The sequence below is a fragment of the Lepidochelys kempii genome, chromosome 17, assembly GCF_965140265.1.
Source record: "Lepidochelys kempii isolate rLepKem1 chromosome 17, rLepKem1.hap2, whole genome shotgun sequence".
NCBI lineage: Eukaryota > Metazoa > Chordata > Testudines > Cheloniidae > Lepidochelys > Lepidochelys kempii.
Genome location: NC_133272.1, coordinates 6,443,367 through 6,463,604, shown reverse-complemented (window position 1 = coordinate 6,463,604; position 20,238 = coordinate 6,443,367). Strand labels below are relative to the sequence as shown.

General features: G+C 37.7%; 1 protein-coding gene across 16 annotated transcripts in view; it reads left to right on the top strand.

Annotated features, from left to right (window-relative positions):
• Window positions 1–20,238, top strand: part of BCAS3 (BCAS3 microtubule associated cell migration factor) — a 500,928-nt gene that overhangs the window by 198,059 nt on the left and 282,631 nt on the right. For all 16 annotated transcript variants that reach the window (XR_012155467.1, XR_012155469.1, XR_012155468.1 and 13 more), the window contains 3 exons: window positions 1,272–1,396; window positions 2,135–2,300; window positions 3,514–3,614. Coding sequence is in view for 13 of the 16 variants with exons in the window: in XM_073315905.1 (XP_073172006.1) it covers window positions 1,272–1,396; window positions 2,135–2,300; window positions 3,514–3,614 (392 nt within the window). In the remaining 3 variants the exon portion in view is untranslated. The remainder of the gene's footprint in view (window positions 1–1,271; window positions 1,397–2,134; window positions 2,301–3,513; window positions 3,615–20,238) is intronic.

Below are 20,238 nucleotides of genomic sequence, written 5' to 3'. Positions count from 1 at the left end.
TGACTAATATGAACGACGCAAGTACCTTTATAATTATACACCAGATTAGGGTTGTTTTATTATCCATTGTTTTTCTGTTTGGTTTTCTGCCACTTGAGCCCATGATAATGCAATAAAAATAGGGTCTTGCTTATACCTATGGGCTTGAAGATCACATCATGCAAAAATTAAGTGGAATGAGAACAGGGAATATGATAAATTCAAAGCTCACGGGAAGGATGGTGTTTTGTGGCTCAAAAAAGCCAGCAAAGGGGGGAAGGTGGCAGTCCAAAGGAGTCTGAGAGAAACAGAAGAAGAGAGAGGGGTGGAACAGACAGATGAGGGAGAAGGGAGGCTGAGACTGTGGTAAAGGGAAAATTGCATCTCAGGCAGCCCTTTTATTTTGTGGTTAAATTAACTGAGGAAATGAACATTGCTCCGAAAATGATTCTGAATGCATGTAAAACCGAACATAATCCTCCAACGTTGGGGTCTTAATTAATCTCCAGATTCCTGGTTTAGATTGGCCTTTGATCAATTTCACCCAGGCAAAATGATAAAAGCACGTGTTTTTTAAAGGACGCAAGAAGGAAACAGGTTGAATGGTATCCTCGCTGAACCTAATTACATACCATTGGATCTGCTACATGCACTCTATAGTGTCCTAGAGGACAGCATTTCTTAATTTCATTCTATGCCATAGTGTTTTTTACATAGCATTATTATTGTACATGTTGTCTCCATTGCCTTGTATCCACTGCATGTTCCTTCCTCTCGCCTCCTTGCCCCCATCCCATTACTCCCACAGCAGAATTGAAACCAAACATAGATAACTCTGCACTGCAGAACATGTTAGGATTGTTTGTAAGTTTCTCCTCTTTAAAAATGCAAGAAAATGGCAACCAACTAAAGTGATTGACCCAGAATCTAAACTTTCTTTCCCCAGAGACTCAATAATAAGATGTGTAAAAATGTTTGCATTCAATCTGGAAGTTGTTCCTGATGATTGCAGATCTGCAATTCTGAGTCTTTTAAACAACTTAAACAATTCTGCATTATTAGACAATCCTGTTCTTAAAGCTCAGCAGTTAAGGAACACTTGGGGCATGATTTTCAGAAACTGTGAGCACTCACAATTCCAGTTGAAACTAGTGGCAGCTGGAAGTGCTCAGTAATTCTGAAATTCAGGGCCTTGGGACTTGGAATGAAAGTTGAGTGAGACCTCTTGGATCACTAGTAAATGTAACTTTGAGAATTACCTTCTGTTAATTTTACTTTGTTTTTATTTTAAGCAAAACCAAACCAGCTCCACAGATTTCACCTAGTAAATCTGTGGGAGGAGAGTTTTGTGTTGCTGCAGTCTTCGGCTCGTCAAGATCCTGGTTTGCAAACAATCCGGGTCTAAAAAGAGAAAAAGGTTTGTTCGTTAGAAAATAATTAGGTTTTCTCTTTTGTATTTATCTTGGTTTTGGTTTATCTCATTTTAAAATAGCTCCTGACCAAATACTGGGTATCTGTTCTTTTTACTTATTAATTATCTTTGCAACTGTGTATGGTGTCTGTCAAACTTCTGGAAGTCATTGGAAACTGAGGGCATCAGGAGTATTCCATTACAGTACAGGACCAAGAAAATAAAAATTGCAAAATAAATCAATGACTTTATTATATAAAGTCATTGACTTATTTTGCAATTTTTAATGACCACAAAGTCACTTGTGATCCTGTGCTGTTCAGAGATGCGTCTGGTGTGCTACTCTGGAGTGGCCCTGCAGCCATTTTGGAAGCTGTTCCATAATTCTAGGGTGAAGTACCTGTCTGAAGTAGCCACCTAAACATAGATTTTGTAATATGTGACTACCCAAACACGGCCCATTCCTAGGAGGCAGTCAGGGAATCTGCCCCATTTCGTTGCCCTCTATGGTAATTGGACCTTTGTGAATGTCAGGGAAGAAATATGCATGCTCTGTGCTTTACTTCCCCATACCTCTCCAGAATCTCCCCTCATGATTTTAATTTGACCAGGTCAACCACGAGCATTTATGAAAAGGGCAAATACATTTTTAAAATTTAGGAAAGCCACTGCTATTGTAGATATTTTCTGTTTCTGCTATTCTGTTGTAATAATAGCTGTTTTCTATGTTTTCTTGCCCCATAGATCAATCAAAACAGTTTGTGGTGGAATCACTGTATATTATAAGTTGTTATGGTACCCTGGTAGAACACGTATTGGAACCACGTCCACTCAGCACTGCTCCGAAGATCAATGATGACACTCCTTTGGAAATGGTGACCTGTCCGAGAGCCAGCTGGACATTGGTTAGGTAGCTCATCCCTTTGCATTGTTCTTCTCTTTGTCCTTATTCAACACGTGCTGAGCCCATTTTAGGAAGGGGGTGAATGACCTCAGCCTGTATTGACTTCAGTGGGAATTGAGGGTGCTCAACTTCATTAAGCACAACAAGCAGGATTGAATACTTGATAAGGACCAAATCCAGATCTTTCAGAAGTCAGTAGCAAAACTTTTTATGACTCCAATCAGATCGGAATTTGGTCCTATATTTTTAATAAAGCATGAAATTCTACCACTCCATCTAGACACACAGTCAATCTACACAAGTTTAGAGTTAACTGTTGAATGCTGTAGAAGTCAATGCTAATTTCCTTTTAAAATAATCAAATATAATTTAGCTTCTTTTTATTACTAAGACTAGAAACAGTTAATTATTCTAGCAGTGGAAATATAGCATTGAAGTTCTGCACTGAGATGTATGACTGGAGTGTGCAACATACAGCAAGAAGCTAGGCAAGACTTCCTGTAAGTAGTTGAACGTAGAATCTTATCAATCATAGTTGAAGAAATTAGTCCTGACTTGTGGAATAAAACAAACAGAAATTGATGAGAAAATATTGTCAGTGCTTTTGACATTTTAAAATATTTTCCCATTGATTTTTGTAGGCTCCGATATTCTTTAGTACTACTCATTCCTGGACTGGATTAATCAATATTTGATTTACCAAGCTATTTAGGAGTGGCCAGCTCTAATTAAAATTACAACACGGTCTTCTAGACTATTATTGTTGAAATGAGCAGGTTGTAATGGAATTGCAAATTCTAATTGGATCAATAGTCAATAACTTTACACAGCTCTGTTTTCACAGTTTTGTAGCTGCTTGATTTCCTTATAGAACAGTAGAAACTGTAGTATAAGGAAACACAGATGTTCCCCAGGTTCTGCTGTGTGTTAATATTAAACAGTGCTAGCATGACATAGAGTTGTTCTAACATTCATTCACCAACATGTTCTAAACTGTCTTGATCCCTTTATGCGTTCAGTATATAGTACTGTCCACAACAATGTGTCTGCACCTCACAGTCTGTGTGAGTTGGTCACACTTTTCAACTGACTGCTGTGTATTTCAGTGCTTGAACAAGCTAATTTAAATAATTACAAACATTGTACAAGCTTGTGATGACACAGACACTGATTTACATTCTCTGTATTAGCTTAAATATTAATATTCTTGTGTCCACAGAACTCCTCAGTGGAATGAACTGCAACCACCATTTAATGCAAACCATCCATTGCTTCTAGCTGCAGATGCAGTGCAGTATTATCAATATCTGCTTGCTGGCTGTAAGTAGCTTAGCACTTTTTGTACATGCAAGTTTAATGTGAAATGGTGACTTTCTAAAACAGTTTCTTAACTTACATTCTTGAGACAAAATAGCATTGTTATCAACAAGCCTTTTTTTTTTTTTTTTTAAATCCAGTGTGCAAATACTAGTAACTGGAGAATGTTTATTCTGTAAGGCCATGGATGTGGAACGAATGATGATTTAGACACTTCTCAACATGAAAAATTCAATCAAATACAATTTTAGAAGTGTAGCATCATGCTGGAATTTATGTAGTTAAAGTTGTGTCGGATGTCTCAACATTTCCATTACAAGCTCCTATTCTAATGAAAATAGCCATTTATAGCTCAACCAGAAAAATTTGCTACAGGTTAAAAATATGCCATAAAAATAGGGCTGTCAATTATTAGCAGTTAACTTAAGCGATTAATGTAAAACAAATGAACTAGATTTTTTAAAAAGTTGCGAGTAATCACAGTTTTAATCACACTGTTAAACAAGTATAGAATGCTAATTTAAATTTATTATATTTTTGGATGCTTTTCTACATTTTCAAATATACTGATTTCAATTACAACACAGAATGCTAAGTGTACAGAGATCACTTTATATTATTATTTTTTATTACAAATATTTGCACTGTAAAAAAAATAAAAGAAATAGTACTTTTCAGTTCACCTCATACAAGTATTGTAGTGCAGTCTCTTGTTCTACATTTGTAAGTTGCACTTTCATAATATATTTTTTTCCACATAACTGCACTCAAAAACAAAATAATGCAAAACTTTCGAGCCTACAAGTCCACTCAGTCCTACTTCTGGTTCAGCCAATCACTAATACAAACATGTTTGTTTACATTTACGGGAGATCATGCTGCCCACTTCTCATTTACATCACCTGAAAGTGAGAATAGGCGTTCACATGGCACCGTTGTAGCCGGTCTTGCAAGGTACATCTAAACATGATAGGGCATCTCCTAAATGCTTTCTTGAGTTGCCCCATTGTGTCTAAATGCAGGAGAATATGTAGTGTATCTCATTGTTCATTGTGAATTGTTTTCTATGAGTGTTCTGTTTTACCATGTGACAACCTTTATTTACTGGTTTGTTTCTTTGGGTGGGTCCAGAGGAGGAATTGGGGAGTGGACCTCTGGAGTTCTGGTAGCTTAGAACTGAAGGAAGCAGTTCTGTGGAAGGAATTTGCCAAGAAGGTACAGTTTACTTCAGTATGGGATCTCTAGCAGAGTTTTCACACAACCAAATGTACTCAGAGTGATAGAGTATTAGGTAGGGTTTCATGTAGACTCGAATCCAGACAATAAGAGAGAGCTTCGTACATCCCAGAGATGAGTGCAAGCCAGAGAGAATACACATGTGGTCTCCTAAGATCTTCAGACTCCTACAGCCTCTTTCTTTCTCTTGCTTGTATTTACTTTCCCTCATGAGTCAGGTGCTTGCTGACAACTCAGCTTGTTGACATTCTTCCCACTCCCCTGGAATTCCTGATTGCTGGGCTATTTGTAGCCCAAATCTCAAGCGGCTGCTTCCCTCTAGAATCTTGGCAGCATTTCCAGAGATGTCTGGCTACCTGCTACAAACTGTGTGAGATCCATGACCTCATCACAGGGAGCAAACATATATTGCATTGTACATTAGTAACATTACATGCATTTTCTTTTCCTTAGTATAATACAAAATGGGAAGATTATTATGGGAAAACAGAGAGTCTCTATTTTCTCAATTGGGTAGCTGAGATTGAAATTATAAAATAATCATCTTGAAGTTATATGAAGAAGAAACTCTGCATAGGTAAAGATGCTCCTGGGGAAACTAGACCCTCTGCTTAAATGACAGTGCAAACAGTGCCAGCGTATTTAAGCAATTAAAAATGTAAAAAGTGGATAAATGGGTCAAAAGATTATAAGTCTGAAACATGACTGGTAAAAGCAACATCAGCGCCAAGTTAGGGATATTACATCTACCTGTCCTCCTGTTGCATGCTTTGTGGAACTCATAATATTGGAGAGGATTACTTTGGTTGGGAGAATATTCAGAAGGCCTAGTTAAATTTTTTGTTTTAATTCTGCATACCTTTTGTTCTGTCGTTTATACTGTATTTTCTAGATGCAATATCCTTTCATATTTAAGATGAACGTGTTTTAGCTCTGATAGTTCAAAATGTTATTCACTCATAAGGGATGTGTTTTCTGAGGTCCAGTCTTAAAAACCCAGTTGAGAATTATGATTGTGAAATTTTCATTTGAATGTGTGAATTGAGTGACATAGACCGTGAATACAATTGGGAGATTATAATTCGGGTCAGAAAACAGTGATGTAAGTGGAAATAGTAAGGAAATTGTCCATCCTGGGAAGGAGAGTGGGAGAGAAGATGTAGAGCTACCTCATAATCCACAAACCCAAAATTATGGTGCAGACTGGAAAACAAAATTCTACCTTTGTTCCACAGAAAAACCCTCCTGAGAGTCGTTTTTTTTTTTTTTTTACACCTCATTGGCTGATAAACAGACATTAACTTTTAACCTCCCTTTCTTACAGGTATAGTGCCTTTCTATTTAATATCAAATGTGCTGTTTTGTTGGGGTCAGCAAAAGTCCTGTATACTGTTTAAGTCCTAGTTAAGCCTTCAAAATAGGGCTTACATGGGATTTACACAGTGCACAGGTTTTGTGCTTGCTCCCGATAGGAGTGAATTCCATCTTAATTAAGGAAGAATTACGAATGTTTGTAATTCTGCTACATGACAGTCACTAGGGATGTATAGAGATTGTATTGTTAAATTCTGTATCTAATTTATGTGTGAAAACTGAAAAAGTACAGACGATAATCAAATATTTTTACAACACAGGCAGTAAAGTGGATTCATTAAACCAATCCAGTGTTTTGATAGCAGACGCACTGCAGTGTATAGTCTATTTGCAGCAGACATCTTTGGAATTATCTGGTGAAGGTTGCTATGGAAAGGATGACCAAGCTGTAAATTAGTACTGCTTTTGCAAGAGCAGAGAACAATATAAAACCTTTCACCACCCAGAGAAATTACACTGAAAATGATTTCATAGTAGAGAGAAAATGCTAATGAACACAGAATATGAATTTGAGGTTTGTAAGAACAGAGAGGTTTGATTTAGTCTATTTTATGGACTGAAGGGAAAATGGTTAATTTAAACAAGTTTTATTTGGAATAAAAAGCTCTGGACAGAATAGATTCATTGCCCCAATTCCCATAAAAAATTTGGCAATAGCAAATTTCAGACTAGTACTTACAAACTGCTACTTAGGTGGTTAGATTTGATCACCTTTCTTTGGTCAGCATTCCCTTTGGAAGACATTGTTCATATATATCATTGTGGGAACTCCATTAGACAAATTACTGGTATATGTTGTGCTTCATGAAAGCAAAGGAAAACACCGAGAAATAGGGCAAAACCGTACAAAAATGAATGCATTAATCTTCTCTCCTCCATAATAGCTTCTGTAATACACAAACAGGCATCTTGCTGGCATTTGGCAATGTGTTATTTTCAAATAAAAGTACATGCGTTCTGATTTGTTTGAGTTTGAGGGATTCTTGTGAGGGTGCATGTTGGTTATGCACTATTTAGGATATTGAAGATTAGAGAGGTCAACATTTTAAAATATAAGTGTCTGAAGTTAGGCTCCGAGGTAAATATTCATGGGTGCCAAGTACCCATAGCTTCAACTGAGGTCAACAAGAGCTCTCACTATTCATCACCACTGACAATCAGGCCACTTATTTGGGTAACTAAATCTGGAGTTGTGTTTCTAGCTCTAGTGTTTGTACTTTTTGTCCATAGCCTCCAATAGTTCACAGTGCAGAGTAACTGGTTAGTTTCATAACACAGGGTGAGATAATTGCTTATGCACAGTATGCTCATGCTGCTGATGGTTTGTTACAGTTTTGATACCCTGAAATCTACTTCTTATGCATCCTCTTCTGGTGTTGTCATTGCACATCTTTTTGGCAATAGGACCAAGAAAGAAGCTTCATCTGCCGAAGTGAGGAAAAATAAATGTGAGTGCCCCAAAGAAGTAATGTAGGTGGTCATTAAAATACTCCACTTGCTTTAATGGAATTAATATTTGGAAGAAAGTGTCTCATCTCTTCCCCATTCTTATGAGCAGGACATGGGATGCTGTCTCGTATTTTGTCTCTTTCCGGGAATACATATTCTCTTGTACCGTTAATAATGAATATGCCCGTATCAGGGAAAAAGCAACAGATCAAGAAGATACATGAGCCTTTTGTGGAATAAAAAGCATTCAATGTGTAAGTTCATTTTTATCAATAGATTTTGTTCTATAATGCTTTCAAGGTTAATGCTTTGTGCAATTATTTAAAAATTGGAGAACACTGGGAATAGCTGGTTCCTGAGCCAATAGAAATCTGGTCAGTAGAAACTTTAACTTGCTCACTCCAGTTATGTTTGTGAGTTTATGCAGTTTGTCTGTTCGGGCCAGACCTACCTTTTTTCAACATTTTCTGTTCATTTGTTCTTTCATCCTCACTGAGTACAAGTATTTTCACTACACACTTACATACATGCAGAAATTTTTACATTGCATACAGTTATTCCAGTATGTGTCCAGAAACACAGAAGACTGATTTCTGAATTTAGGTAACTTTATACAGAACAGTTTTATTTATGTACTTTTTCAATTTCTGATTAGACTAGTAGTCATGTATCGTATAAATGGGGTGAAAATAAAATCCTGTTATACATGTATGGGAGCCAGATTCATCCCTGACCTTGAAATCAGGGATGAATGTGGCCACATTTTCTACTTTAATAAATGCTTAAAAAGCTACACAACTCAAATTGCTTCTTGAGAGAGCCTTTTAAAGAAAGAAAAATATAATAAAATTCCACATTGAGTATATTTTACTATTTTGAGATACCTTCCTAATAACTTAGTCGTTGTACACATAAGCAAAATGTGTGCTATAAAATAACAGCTAATCTAAAAATGCTAGCTAAATGTGTATTAAAAATTCATTTGCAGAGTTTGTTACCTTGATTTTTTTTTAAATCAAATTTTAATTAAGGTAAGAGGGAACAGTGTAAGTTGACAGATCTACTACAGGCGTATAGGGGAAAAAATTAAATCTTAATACTGCAGATTTAAATCAAGAAAATTGACAATAAAGAATAGCATTAACAGAGAAAGTACTGTTCTGAATTTTGTGTGATATATTTGCTTTCCAATTTTATTATGCTCTGATTTTGAGGCTATGCTCTAAAGTCCATGAGCAAGTAGGTTCTATTAAACAAAACAGGATTCACAAGAAAAAAAATACCTGTTTGCTTTTTCCCTAGGAAATATATGCTAAAATGGAATTATCTGGCTCTGCTTACCTGCAGTAATGTAATGGGTTGACATTAGCTGTAGCCTGTGGTTTGATGTGCTATCACTTCCGTCAGTAAGTTTAATTGCCAGCAAATGGCTAAATGGGAGTTTAGGGTGAATGCTACAGCTGTCTGCCATGTTAGTGGTAAAAGGAATTCTGGCGCCGTTTCAGGGTCACTATTTGTATCTGTCCATCAGAGTTACAATACAGCAGTTTCTCTCGGTTTCAGTCTTTCTGTATAGCATTTCTGCCAATTGTTTGGCTCCATTAAGTGTGCAGGGGAAATAAAAGCCTGAATGACCAAGTCACAGAGGGCTATGGATAGACCCTTTCTTTGTCCACACTCAGAACATTGCATTAGGTCTCATTATCCATTTATAATAAGTGACCTTTGCCCCCAGGTCATTGAAAAATACTGTGTGTGCTTTTCTAACACAGGGTACCTCTATCAGCAGACAGATAGAACAATGAAACGTCTGGTAGTCTGGTTGAAGGATATACTTTGAAGGTTTTTGTAAATATGCAGTTTGATGCTAAAGCAGAGTAGCAAAATCTTATTCTTTAATCTTTGGAAAGTTCAAAGTAGGCCAATAAGATCTTGGTTACTGTATGACAAGAGAATGGTTTTAAAATAGTGGATTTAGTTATTTATGTTCAGCTTTTAGCTATATTTTTGAAAAGATTTTAGTTATATTCACAGTTATATAAAGCTATATGCCCAGTTAAAAGGAACCATTGTTTGAAGAAATATTTTGTTGAACAAGTGTCCACGACCTTTATCCCAAGGGTAGTTGTAAGTGAGTTTGCACAGCTGTTTGATTGCTTTGAGGTCATCTGTGACATCTGCTGCAAAAACCTTGATCCTGACTATGTGATACACTTCTACCTGAGCTCTCTAATAGTCAGTGTTCCTTTTATCACAGCATTGGAGACAAATGGGGAAGCTGGGTGAGGAGGGAGGTGGACCTCTCTACAAGTTCATGGCTCCTAAGTGACCTGCATTTTAAATTCATAACCTGCTGACCTACAGGAAACATCAGTATCCTGCTGATAACTGCTTCAGGCTTCTTACAGATTTGGTCAAAGTAGGAATGTCAGAGGACCAAGAATCGCTTTAGTTTATTGATGGAACAGATTTCATTTCAGATGTAATTTTCTTAGGACTTAGAGCTGTCATGATTTTAAGGACTTCGATATCAGTCATTTGAAGCTATGTTTTATAGGCTTGCTGGTCGTAACACATGCTCTTTTCACCTCAATTGCTGGTACCGCTGTTGCTGCTACAAAGAATGTGCTGCTGCCCACTTTATTCTGCTTTGACCTCTCCCGTTCCTCCCCTTTCGAAACCAATCTCACTAAAGCAAGGAAATTCAGTTATACGTTTTGCTCTTCCGATGTGTCATATGTGTGACGTGTGTAACGTCATCTGGTGTGATTAGATTATTGATATTAATAATAATCATCATTTATTTCCTGTCGCACCCAGGGGCACCAATCTGGTTCAGATCCCTGCTGTGCTATCCGAACTATAGGCAATATACAAATACATAGGAAGGCACAGTCCATGACCCCAAGGAGCTTACCCTGTAAAGAACCTGACTTTCTGCAGAGAGTAGCTAAGATTCATCCTTTTCTATTCTCTAACTGCAGCTTGCTTCCTCTAACTAGTATTCAGGAATTGAGACGTGGCTCATAAATGTGAGCTGTTGAGGCGAGCTGTTGAAGTGTGCTTTATTTCTGTGACAAATAATTAGTTGCAACCATGAAACTATTGCAGGTTTCTTTCTAATGACTAATTTTAGTTCAGGTACTGGTGGGTAAAGCTTTACACAAGCAATTTTTCTCTTTTGTGGCATTTACTCAGCTAACCACCACCTCCTTATATTGCATACTTGCATGCATATAGGTACTCATACATTGCATTCAATTAAATGTCTGTGGAAATATGTAAGCCTGACTACAGTCAGAAGCCTACACCTCCTGTTCCTTAGTCCTCACCTTTCCAGTCACTGTATATGCTACTTATAGCATTACTGTGTGGCATGAATGTGATAGTGTTTCAGGACATTTTGGTAATCATGCAGTGACTTCATTCTGGGTTCCTTGGCCTAGATCACCTCTGATAGCGGAACCTAACAAAAGTAGCACAGATTGCCAGTGCTAATGTTCATGTTTCTTTTCAGCTAGTAAGTTGCTTAGGGACATACCTTTTGAAACTACCTACAGGTAAATGGCTAGTTTCTAATTTTGCCATCATAATAAATTGCCAGGAGAAAAACGAGATGCTGCACCATTTATTTATTTCCATTAATATTAAAGCATCCATTCATTGTCCTAGGGGTTTTTACTATGGTTAATGCATACGAAAAACATAAAACTAGCATACATGTTGAACTGCTTATGCATCTTCAAGCAGAAGTCACCTGCCGCAATAATGATCATTAGAACCCCAGCACTACACCTATAATCAAAGCAATTATGTGTTTAGGATGTGAATTTTCTTCAGCTCCAAATCCTGATTAAATCAGTGTCAGGTAATTTTTGTTCTTGACCTGAAGACTTTAGAGCAACTTTATGTGTGAATTTAATAGCATTACAGATGATATTGTGCACGGTGATTTCTAGGTTGTTGACTGGGCCAAAGTGACCAGATACTTGTTTTATTGATATATATCGTATAAGAGAATGTGTAAATGAGTTTTCCAGGGCCTATAGTAAAACCAGTGTTTTTCAACCTTTGGTCCACAGACTCCTGGGGGGTCGTCCTGCAGACTGCGTCTAAGGGGTCCGCAAAAGGTTGCTGTTTTCCATAGATCAGTGGTTTTTAACCTGTGACCCATGGATCCCTGGGAGTCCACAGACTATGCCAAAGATTTCCAAAGGGGTCCCCACCTCCATTTGATATTTTTTTTGGGGTCTGCAAATGAAAGGTTGAAAACCATTGATAGAAACCTATGGGGCTTAAGAACACAGAAGACCTAGAAAGAGAATCCCATGATAGACAGGGATGACAGAACCTTCTTGTTCATTCCATATGCAATGTTCGATGGCACAGGAAAGATTCAGACTGAGATAGAATAGGTACCCTGGAGAAGTATTCAAAATGTGGAATGATTTTAATCCTGATTTTGTATAGTTTATTGTGCCTTTTGTTTGATGAGAAAATTCCATTAAAATGAAGCTGGAAGCTGTATTTATACTGAAGTAGAATGCAACTCCCCATTTCCTTCAGAACACACAGTGTTAAAATTACATTTCTAGTTTTAGTGAACCTCCACTGATGGTGAGAGGGGTAGGAAAAAGTGACTGCAATGTAAGAGGGAGTTCCACTGTATTATCCATCTGTGTTCTAGCAGTTACATTGAGGGGACTTTTATTTTCTGTTTGACAGACCCATATAAAAGTAGATGTTATTTGAAATGCTCTTACTGCTAGGCAGGTACACTGATTTGTACTGATAACTGATGGCATGATATGCTTTTGTAGCTTCAGAGAAAGTCTTAGTCTTTTCTTACAAGAGGATGCATGGTATAGGGTTGGAAGTCTAAAACTTCAGGGGTGAAATCCTGGCTTGGTTATTTCAATGGGAAAACTCCCATTGACTTCAGTGGGGGTGACATTTAATCCCAGAATTCTACTCCCAGTTCTACCACATGACTCGCTGTGTGACTTGGGCCAAACTGCTTCCCCTGTTTGTCTGAGTTCTGTAAAATAAGGTGATGTTTACTGTACCCACCTCACAAGCGATGTGAAGTGTTTGTATAGTGTTTAGAACATGTATAGTGCTGCATAAATGCTAAGTATAATTTATCTTTTGACTGTGCTGTGTAAATCAAACACCATAATGATTCTTGTTGGGGTTCTTTTAATGTGGGCAATTTATTAATTTCCCAGTGACTCGCAGTTTCCTCCTTAAAAATGTATTTTAATACAATATTGTATCCGCTCCATTGATAAGTCCCCAGTAAATCTTACAAAAGCTGAAAGTGAAATAGTTTTTTTCAATCTAGTTGCCCATTATTGTGGAAGGATGGTCCAAAAATACCTCCAGATGTTTGACACATCTGAGCCTAACACATTTAAGAACAAGATTTACTCTAAATCAGAACAAAAATAGACTAAAATGAATGTATTCAAATTGAAGCAAACTCGGACCCTACATAAAGTTTCCTCTCGTATATAGTTTTGTATAATTTCTCTCTTATGACCATGGCAAGGGGCACCTTCAGGTTCCAGGCAACAGTTCAGGCTCATCAAGAACAATTTTATGGAGAGGCCCTGCAGTTGTCAGAAGCACGCCTCTGACAAGAATTAATATATTAACTGCTCTGCAGCACTTTTTGACAAATTGCTTACTAAATACATCAAAATTGATTGGACGTTCTGTGTTTAAATTGACAAATGGCTACATTAGGGGAAGGAGGGAAATCCATTAATTACAGCTGCCCTCAACCATAGGAAATGTAATCATATAAATATAGATTTTGTTAAAGCAAAAATCTCTGCTTGATTGTAGTGTTGCTGGTAAGTGTACTTGCACCTCATTGCTATTAAACCTCTAATAGGAGGCTTCAAAGGCAGTTCTTACTAATTGACTTCTGAATAATCAAAAGACCATTTCTATTGTGTTAAAAGAAATGACGCAGTGTTTACTTATCTCATGACAGCCACGTCTGAAAATGTATTTGTTCCATAGTGGGTAGAAGCCTGAGTGGAACCATTGAAGCTGGTACCCGTTTCATTCATTGTTCATCACGGGATGCTGTTTGCTTTATATGACCCAAACTCTAGAATTCAAAGGCATGAACCAGGTCACTCCACTCAAATTCTTTGACCTCCTACTATACAATACTGGATTGATTTTTATTATTTCTGTAAAGTAATTTGTGTTTAAGGTATGCGTGAAGCTACTGAGAATTAGGTTTGTAAACTCTGTAAGACACACCTTATAAACATTTACACCCAGATTTACAGCTGGCATTGACTTGGGCCAGTATAGTATATCTTTGCTCACCTGTAGACCAACTGTTGTGCATTTCACCAAGTATTGTCTCTGAAAGGATTGTGTTAACTCTATTTAACTGTTTGGTTAAGCTAAGTGATAACACAATCTAATAGGTAGTCTGGAGTCTCTGTGGTATCACATTTACAATTCGTCCTCTCTCAAATGCAAGTTAAACACCAGCGGCAAAATTTAAATCTTCTCTGAACAAGAGTTGCCAAGTCAAAAGTCAGTATGTGGAAGTGGGGCTATTCTAACAACCCGGACATGTATGACTGTTCTGGAATGTCTGTTCTGGAATGTCTGTTAATGTGTCGGCTCCTGGAGGAATCGTGCTCCATGGAAGATCTCGCCAGGCATACAGAAGGGGCCATATCATGTGCCCGACACTGGAAAAACCTATGATTGTGGTGGAAGGACATAAGAAGCAGCAGCTAGGGTATCATAGTTAACCTTTTGGTAGTTTCCCCAGTATGCTGTTTGAAGGTAGGGAATCACATTACATCAGTGTGTTGGCATTTTACAAAAGCAATCAACAGCTTGGATGATGTGTACTTACCCAGCTAGATATATACTTAACCTTTACAGTGAAAGTGGAAAATTAAATATTCATATTTTCTGGATTCTCCCTTTGATGTTATGTTTGTGTTTGCTGAGAAGCATTGCCTTTAGCTAGTGTTGTATTCTTTTCTTGAAATTATACTTCATTTCTGCAGCATAATTAAGGAATGCAACATACTTTTCAAGATGACTCGCTGTAGCTACAAGCCAGTTTAAAGTAAAGCTTCCTTCCAAAGGCTAGTCCTTTAGCTTGGAAAGATTCTGAATTATTCAGAAGCAGTCTAAAAATCCTAGTAATTCTGGAATTAGTTTTATAATTCCTCTGAAATCTGGAGAGGGTGTTTTTTGTAACCCAGCACAGTGAAGCTTCTGATCCTGATTGGCGTATCCTGTTGCTACCATAATACAAATAACAGTAATAATAATAATAATAGTGGAAATAAATATATTCTTGTATTTCTTTTTTAAAAATAAGTATTTTAATAAAATTAAAGTGATTTCAAAAGACATCTAATTTTTAGAAATTTGTTTACACTTATTTTTAAAACAGTAATGGATTTTTAAGATTTTCGGTTTTATTTTTTGACTACAGTTTTTAAATTTCCAGATGAAGCAGAACCTAGACACACTGCTCCTCAGAAAATTGATAGTTGGGTTGGCTTTGGTTTGTTTCAGACCTTCTGTAGTCGTTGATAACATGCTGAGCATTTTCATGATTATAACCCAGCCTCCTTCTACGCAGTCAGAGATTAAAGAGCCTCTGCTCACAGGTATAATACTTTGTTATCGTTTCCTGGCTTCTGTCTTCTGTTTATCTCTGCTACAACATTTATTTTTCTCTCAGTGGTATGTAAGCATTAGTCATGGTCACGTTTCTCTTGTCCTCTTCATTTCACTTTATCCTCATCATGCCTTTCATAGGTGTCTCAGAGCCAGCACCTACCACAAAGAGTATTGATTGTAGCACAAGAGAGCAGTAGAACACTCTACATGCTCTTCCACAGCTAACAAACCTAATCTGCCCTAGTTAACATTGTCACTGTAACAAGAGGCTTCAGGGAAGGGGAAGACAGGTTGCTTAGACCTGGGCTACACTAGGGGGAGGTCTCAAACTAAGATACGCAACTTCCGCTACGCTATTCACATAGCTGAAGTCGAAGTATCTTAGTTCGAGTTACCTGGCCGTCCTCATGGCAGCGAGTCGACCACGGCAGCTCCCCCATCGACTCCGATTACTCCTCCTGCCGAGGTGGAGTACAGGCGTTGATTCGGGGATCGATTTATCGCATCTAGACGAGACATGATAAATCGATCCCCGATAGATCGATCACTACCCCCCTAGTGTAGCCCAGGCCTTAGTTTTCCTTTATCTGCTTAGAACAGCACTTTGCATCTTGAAGTTCATCATATTCTCTCTTTACTCTGAACATATTTGGTTCACAAGCCATTTGGAATTATTTAATTGTATAGTTTATTGTATTGTAAAGCAAAATTCTCCTTTTGTGATCCACGCTGTAGGTATGTCTTGGTTATTCCATTTTTATCCTGTGTGCAATGTGCTAATATGTGCAGAATATGCCCTAGGCATTTGTAGTGTTGATGAGAGCGAAGACATGTGCCCAGATAATTGTTTCGTAATGTAAAAAACAAAATTAATTGAGACATTTGCCTTTTCATTTTCTCTTTGAAATGACGGGAGATGGTAAAAGGGATTTGCTCTACCATTTTCTCAAATTCTAATTTTGCTTGTTATTTCATTCTCTGATAAACCCTGGATAAACTGTTTGATAACTTTTTTTTACTGTGTAAACCATGTGTTTAAGTAGTGTAATAACATTTTCAATGCACATTTTTTTTCTTCCTCATTTACCTGATTTACGTTTTTACTTTAATTGTTTTGTATCGACAAGACACAGGCACCTATGGGTTGTTGAACAAGTACGTTTATATAGACTTTTGATGAGTGTCCATGATATTAATCACAAAAAGTGTGGAATAAAGCTTGGTACACAGTCATTTTCAGAGAGTTAGGATTTTCATGTTTGCTTCATTAACCATGAGGGCATAAAGATTAGTGCTTTCTTGTCCTGACATAACTGTTTGCATTGTAGTCTAAATCACCACTCCTTACATAAAAAAGGTTTTTAAGTGGAAATGTTAGTTTGTATTTTGTGTGAGGGGAAACCAAATTTCCCTAACTCTCTAACCTTGTGATGGCATGGAGGTCACCTAGGCATGCCTCCTTTCAGTCTGGCATGGCACCGCAGTTGGGCCATGCCTCAGTTTCCCCTCTCAGGAAGTCAATTTCTCCGCTTCCTGCCCTCTCAACTCAATAATATGCTGCTTGGGGCTGATTAGTTATAAAACCTCATACAAAAGAGTCCATAACAAAAGTCCCAAAGAAACAAAGGTTCTTCTGGCTGTCAGGGTTCCTCTGCAGCCTGCCCTCTGAGTTCTGTTTCCAGTCCCCTCAGGGTGACCTCTCTGTCTCTCTGTATAGCAAGAATCCCACCCCTCCTCCTGGTGCTGCTTAGTTCAGGCAGATATTACGTCTCTCTTTAGGCCAGGAATCCCAGCTTTCCTTCTGGAACAGGATGCACTATAATGAAACAGCCACTCTGTCTCTCCAACTGGCAGAAGACCCCGCCCTCCACCTGGAGGTGGGTAATTGAGAAAATTACTGTCCCTCTCCTTAAACAATGAGTCTCCAGCTATCCTCCCTCAGGGGAGTTGTCATTTAGCCCACTGTAGGGCCTTAGCCCGATTTTTCCTCAGCTGGCGCTTTTCCCTCTAATTAGTCCTCTGAGGCTCAGGGTTCAGCAGACCATCTTCTCCTGCTGTCATCTGCCCTGCTATGAGAAGGGAGTCATCTTTTATGCTGGTCCCCTCCTCCCAGCTCATTCCCAATTGGCTAGGAGGAAAGGGGAACTTAGCCCCACTCTCTCTGCAAGGCTCCAGGCCATGAGCCCTTAAAGAAACAGTAATGGGATTTCTTCCCGAACATTTCTTATTCCTGGAACCATTTCCTCTCTCCCAATATCTCCCAGATCTCTCTGTGTGTGTATGATGTCTTTCAAAGTCTTAAAGGGCCACGTTGTGTGGTGGGATGGGCCAACCACTAGACATTACTGCCCTTAAGGAGCAGACAACCCCATCACAAATCTGCTTTTCACTTTTACTGATAAGTGAAAAGTTAAGTGGTAAAAGGAAGGAAATTTTATTCTTTTGCTGAGGATAGGTCTGAGCTGGATAAGTAAAAACAGGGCAAGTGTCACTTCACAGAAGTTGTCTTACATGGAAGTGCAGCTCTTCAATGGCAGAATGTGTAATGTGTTTAGCCTTGATGAACATTTATGTAATAATCCAGTAAAAATGGACAAAAATGCACTAAATTCAAGTTAAATTCCCAAAGTGCATAAGAGGTATTGGAGCAGTATATACATGCTTGGATGTATACGAGGCCACATCAATGTGGTAAGTATTTCCCCATCCCAATCTTCTTTTCAAATGCTAAATGCTGGAAACAGCACTGTGTATAAGAATTAAAATCTTTCAGATGTGTACAAACAACAATAATGAACAAGAGCACATGCTGAAACATTTCTTTGCTGTTCTTACGTGGTCATCTGGAACTTCTTAGAGAGGGGTCCATCAACACTGAGGGGTCAGTTTTCAAAGCGGTGTACAGGGATTTAGCCGCACGACTCCTATTGACGTTAATGGGAGTCAAACGGGTAAATCCCTCCGCACCGCTTTGAAAATTTACTATTAAGCCTCTTGACTTCTCACTACATACTTTGATTGTAACACTAATCCATGGTTAACATAATTTTCCCGACAATAATGTCAAACATACTTTTGAAGTCAGTGAATTATAGAAATAGTTACCTCTTCCATAATTCTTTAAAGATGGCCATCAGATGGATTTCACAGTAGGTCTTTGCAACTGAAATTATTTTTTAATACAGGAAAGAAGGTATTTATTGCTCATTGGTAGAGAATTGATAGTCTGCTGCACACCCTAAGTATCTAAAGTTTTAGTTCCACACCAATGCAACACATTGTAAGTGGTACAGCACATTCTAACTGTGCCCAGGAAGTGTTTTCCCCCCTTTTTGCAATAATGTAGAAAAGGAAGCTGGAGTCAAGCACAGTGAAAATTACCTATCTTGTAACAGAATTGAGAGAAACATTGAAGCCTGATTACAGATTGTTACTTTTAGTGTTTAAATTCCATCAGTCTGGTAGACTGCAGCCTTGGCTACCTGTTTTTTTAAAGAGTCATTAAAAATATATAAATAGTCACCAAAGCTCCTGAGAACTTCATCTCCTACTCAGATATTCCCTTTAGATTATAAACTGTGTGGTACGGGGATCAAGTCTTTTATGTCTGTAAAGCACCTGGTAAACTTTTTTATATAAATAATAAATAATTAAATACTTCTATAAGCTAATGAATGTGGCACAATAAATTTGAGTTGGGTTACAGAATTTCTCTACTAATTATATTATCAGAGGATCATTCATAACATGGAAAATGGTTTTTTTTTTTTGTTGTTTGCAATTGGGGATGAGCTTTTCATCAAGAGAAAAAGAAAGGAGATATTTGTGATCACTTGAAATTCCTTTTTAAACAAGTCTACAGGAACAAGGCTTTTATTCTGTTACAGGGAAATTTAGTTGTCCTTATTTTTATATATATAATCAACTAACATACAGAGTATACTGCCATTTAAGATTTCAAAGATAGTATTTTCCAAAAGGGAAATGACTGTATCACTCTATGACTGTATCAGCCAGTGAGCCAACAATCATAACTGTGCGATGGAAGAAAGAATTTAGGAACATGCATTCACCATAATTATGCTACAAAGATTGATCAAGAGCTATTAGAATTCAACTACTTGACAAACTTGCATTGATAAAATCTGGGGAGCATGAAGCCTTGTACATAAACCTACCTAGTGCAGGGTGAGAGAAGTTCACTAAGGTCTGAAAAAATCTTACCTGTTGAATTGAATGAAAAGTTGCATCAAGGAGACCTGTGCAAGAACCGGTATATTCATATTCATTTTTATTCATTGTGCATAACATAACTAATGCCATGAGTATCAACAGTAATATAGTGATGTAGATCACCTGAAATATGTAGCTTAATCTTAAAAGAAGTTGTACTTATGAAGAATCAGTTGAGGTGTATGTGATTTGTTCATTTCTCTTCCTGCCTCCATCCATTCTAAATATAACTGAAACTTCAAAGAAAACGCTTTGAAATCAGATTAAAGGGCCATTGTGCACACATCTCCCACATATTGTTATCAGTAGAGTTTGCCCATGGACCAAGGGTAGATGTATGCCTCTGGAGATTAATTATGAGTAAATTTTCCATGTCTTAGCTGGACTTTGGAATCTGTTGTAATTCATTTAAAATTGTAAATTGTGTGTGTGTAAGTGAAATAATGGGAAGACTTTTATGTGGCTTTTTTCCCTCCAAACCTCTTTGTTTGAAGTTAATTTGGATGCACTTTAGCTGGACATTTTTCTTGCACTAGCAGTTGCACGTACAAATGATAGAATTTATAACGTCCACTTCCCCATTATGCCTTAAAATAACATTACCTCAGTGTTTGCAATAACCTTAACCCTGTATCTCTTACAAGGAATATCTAAG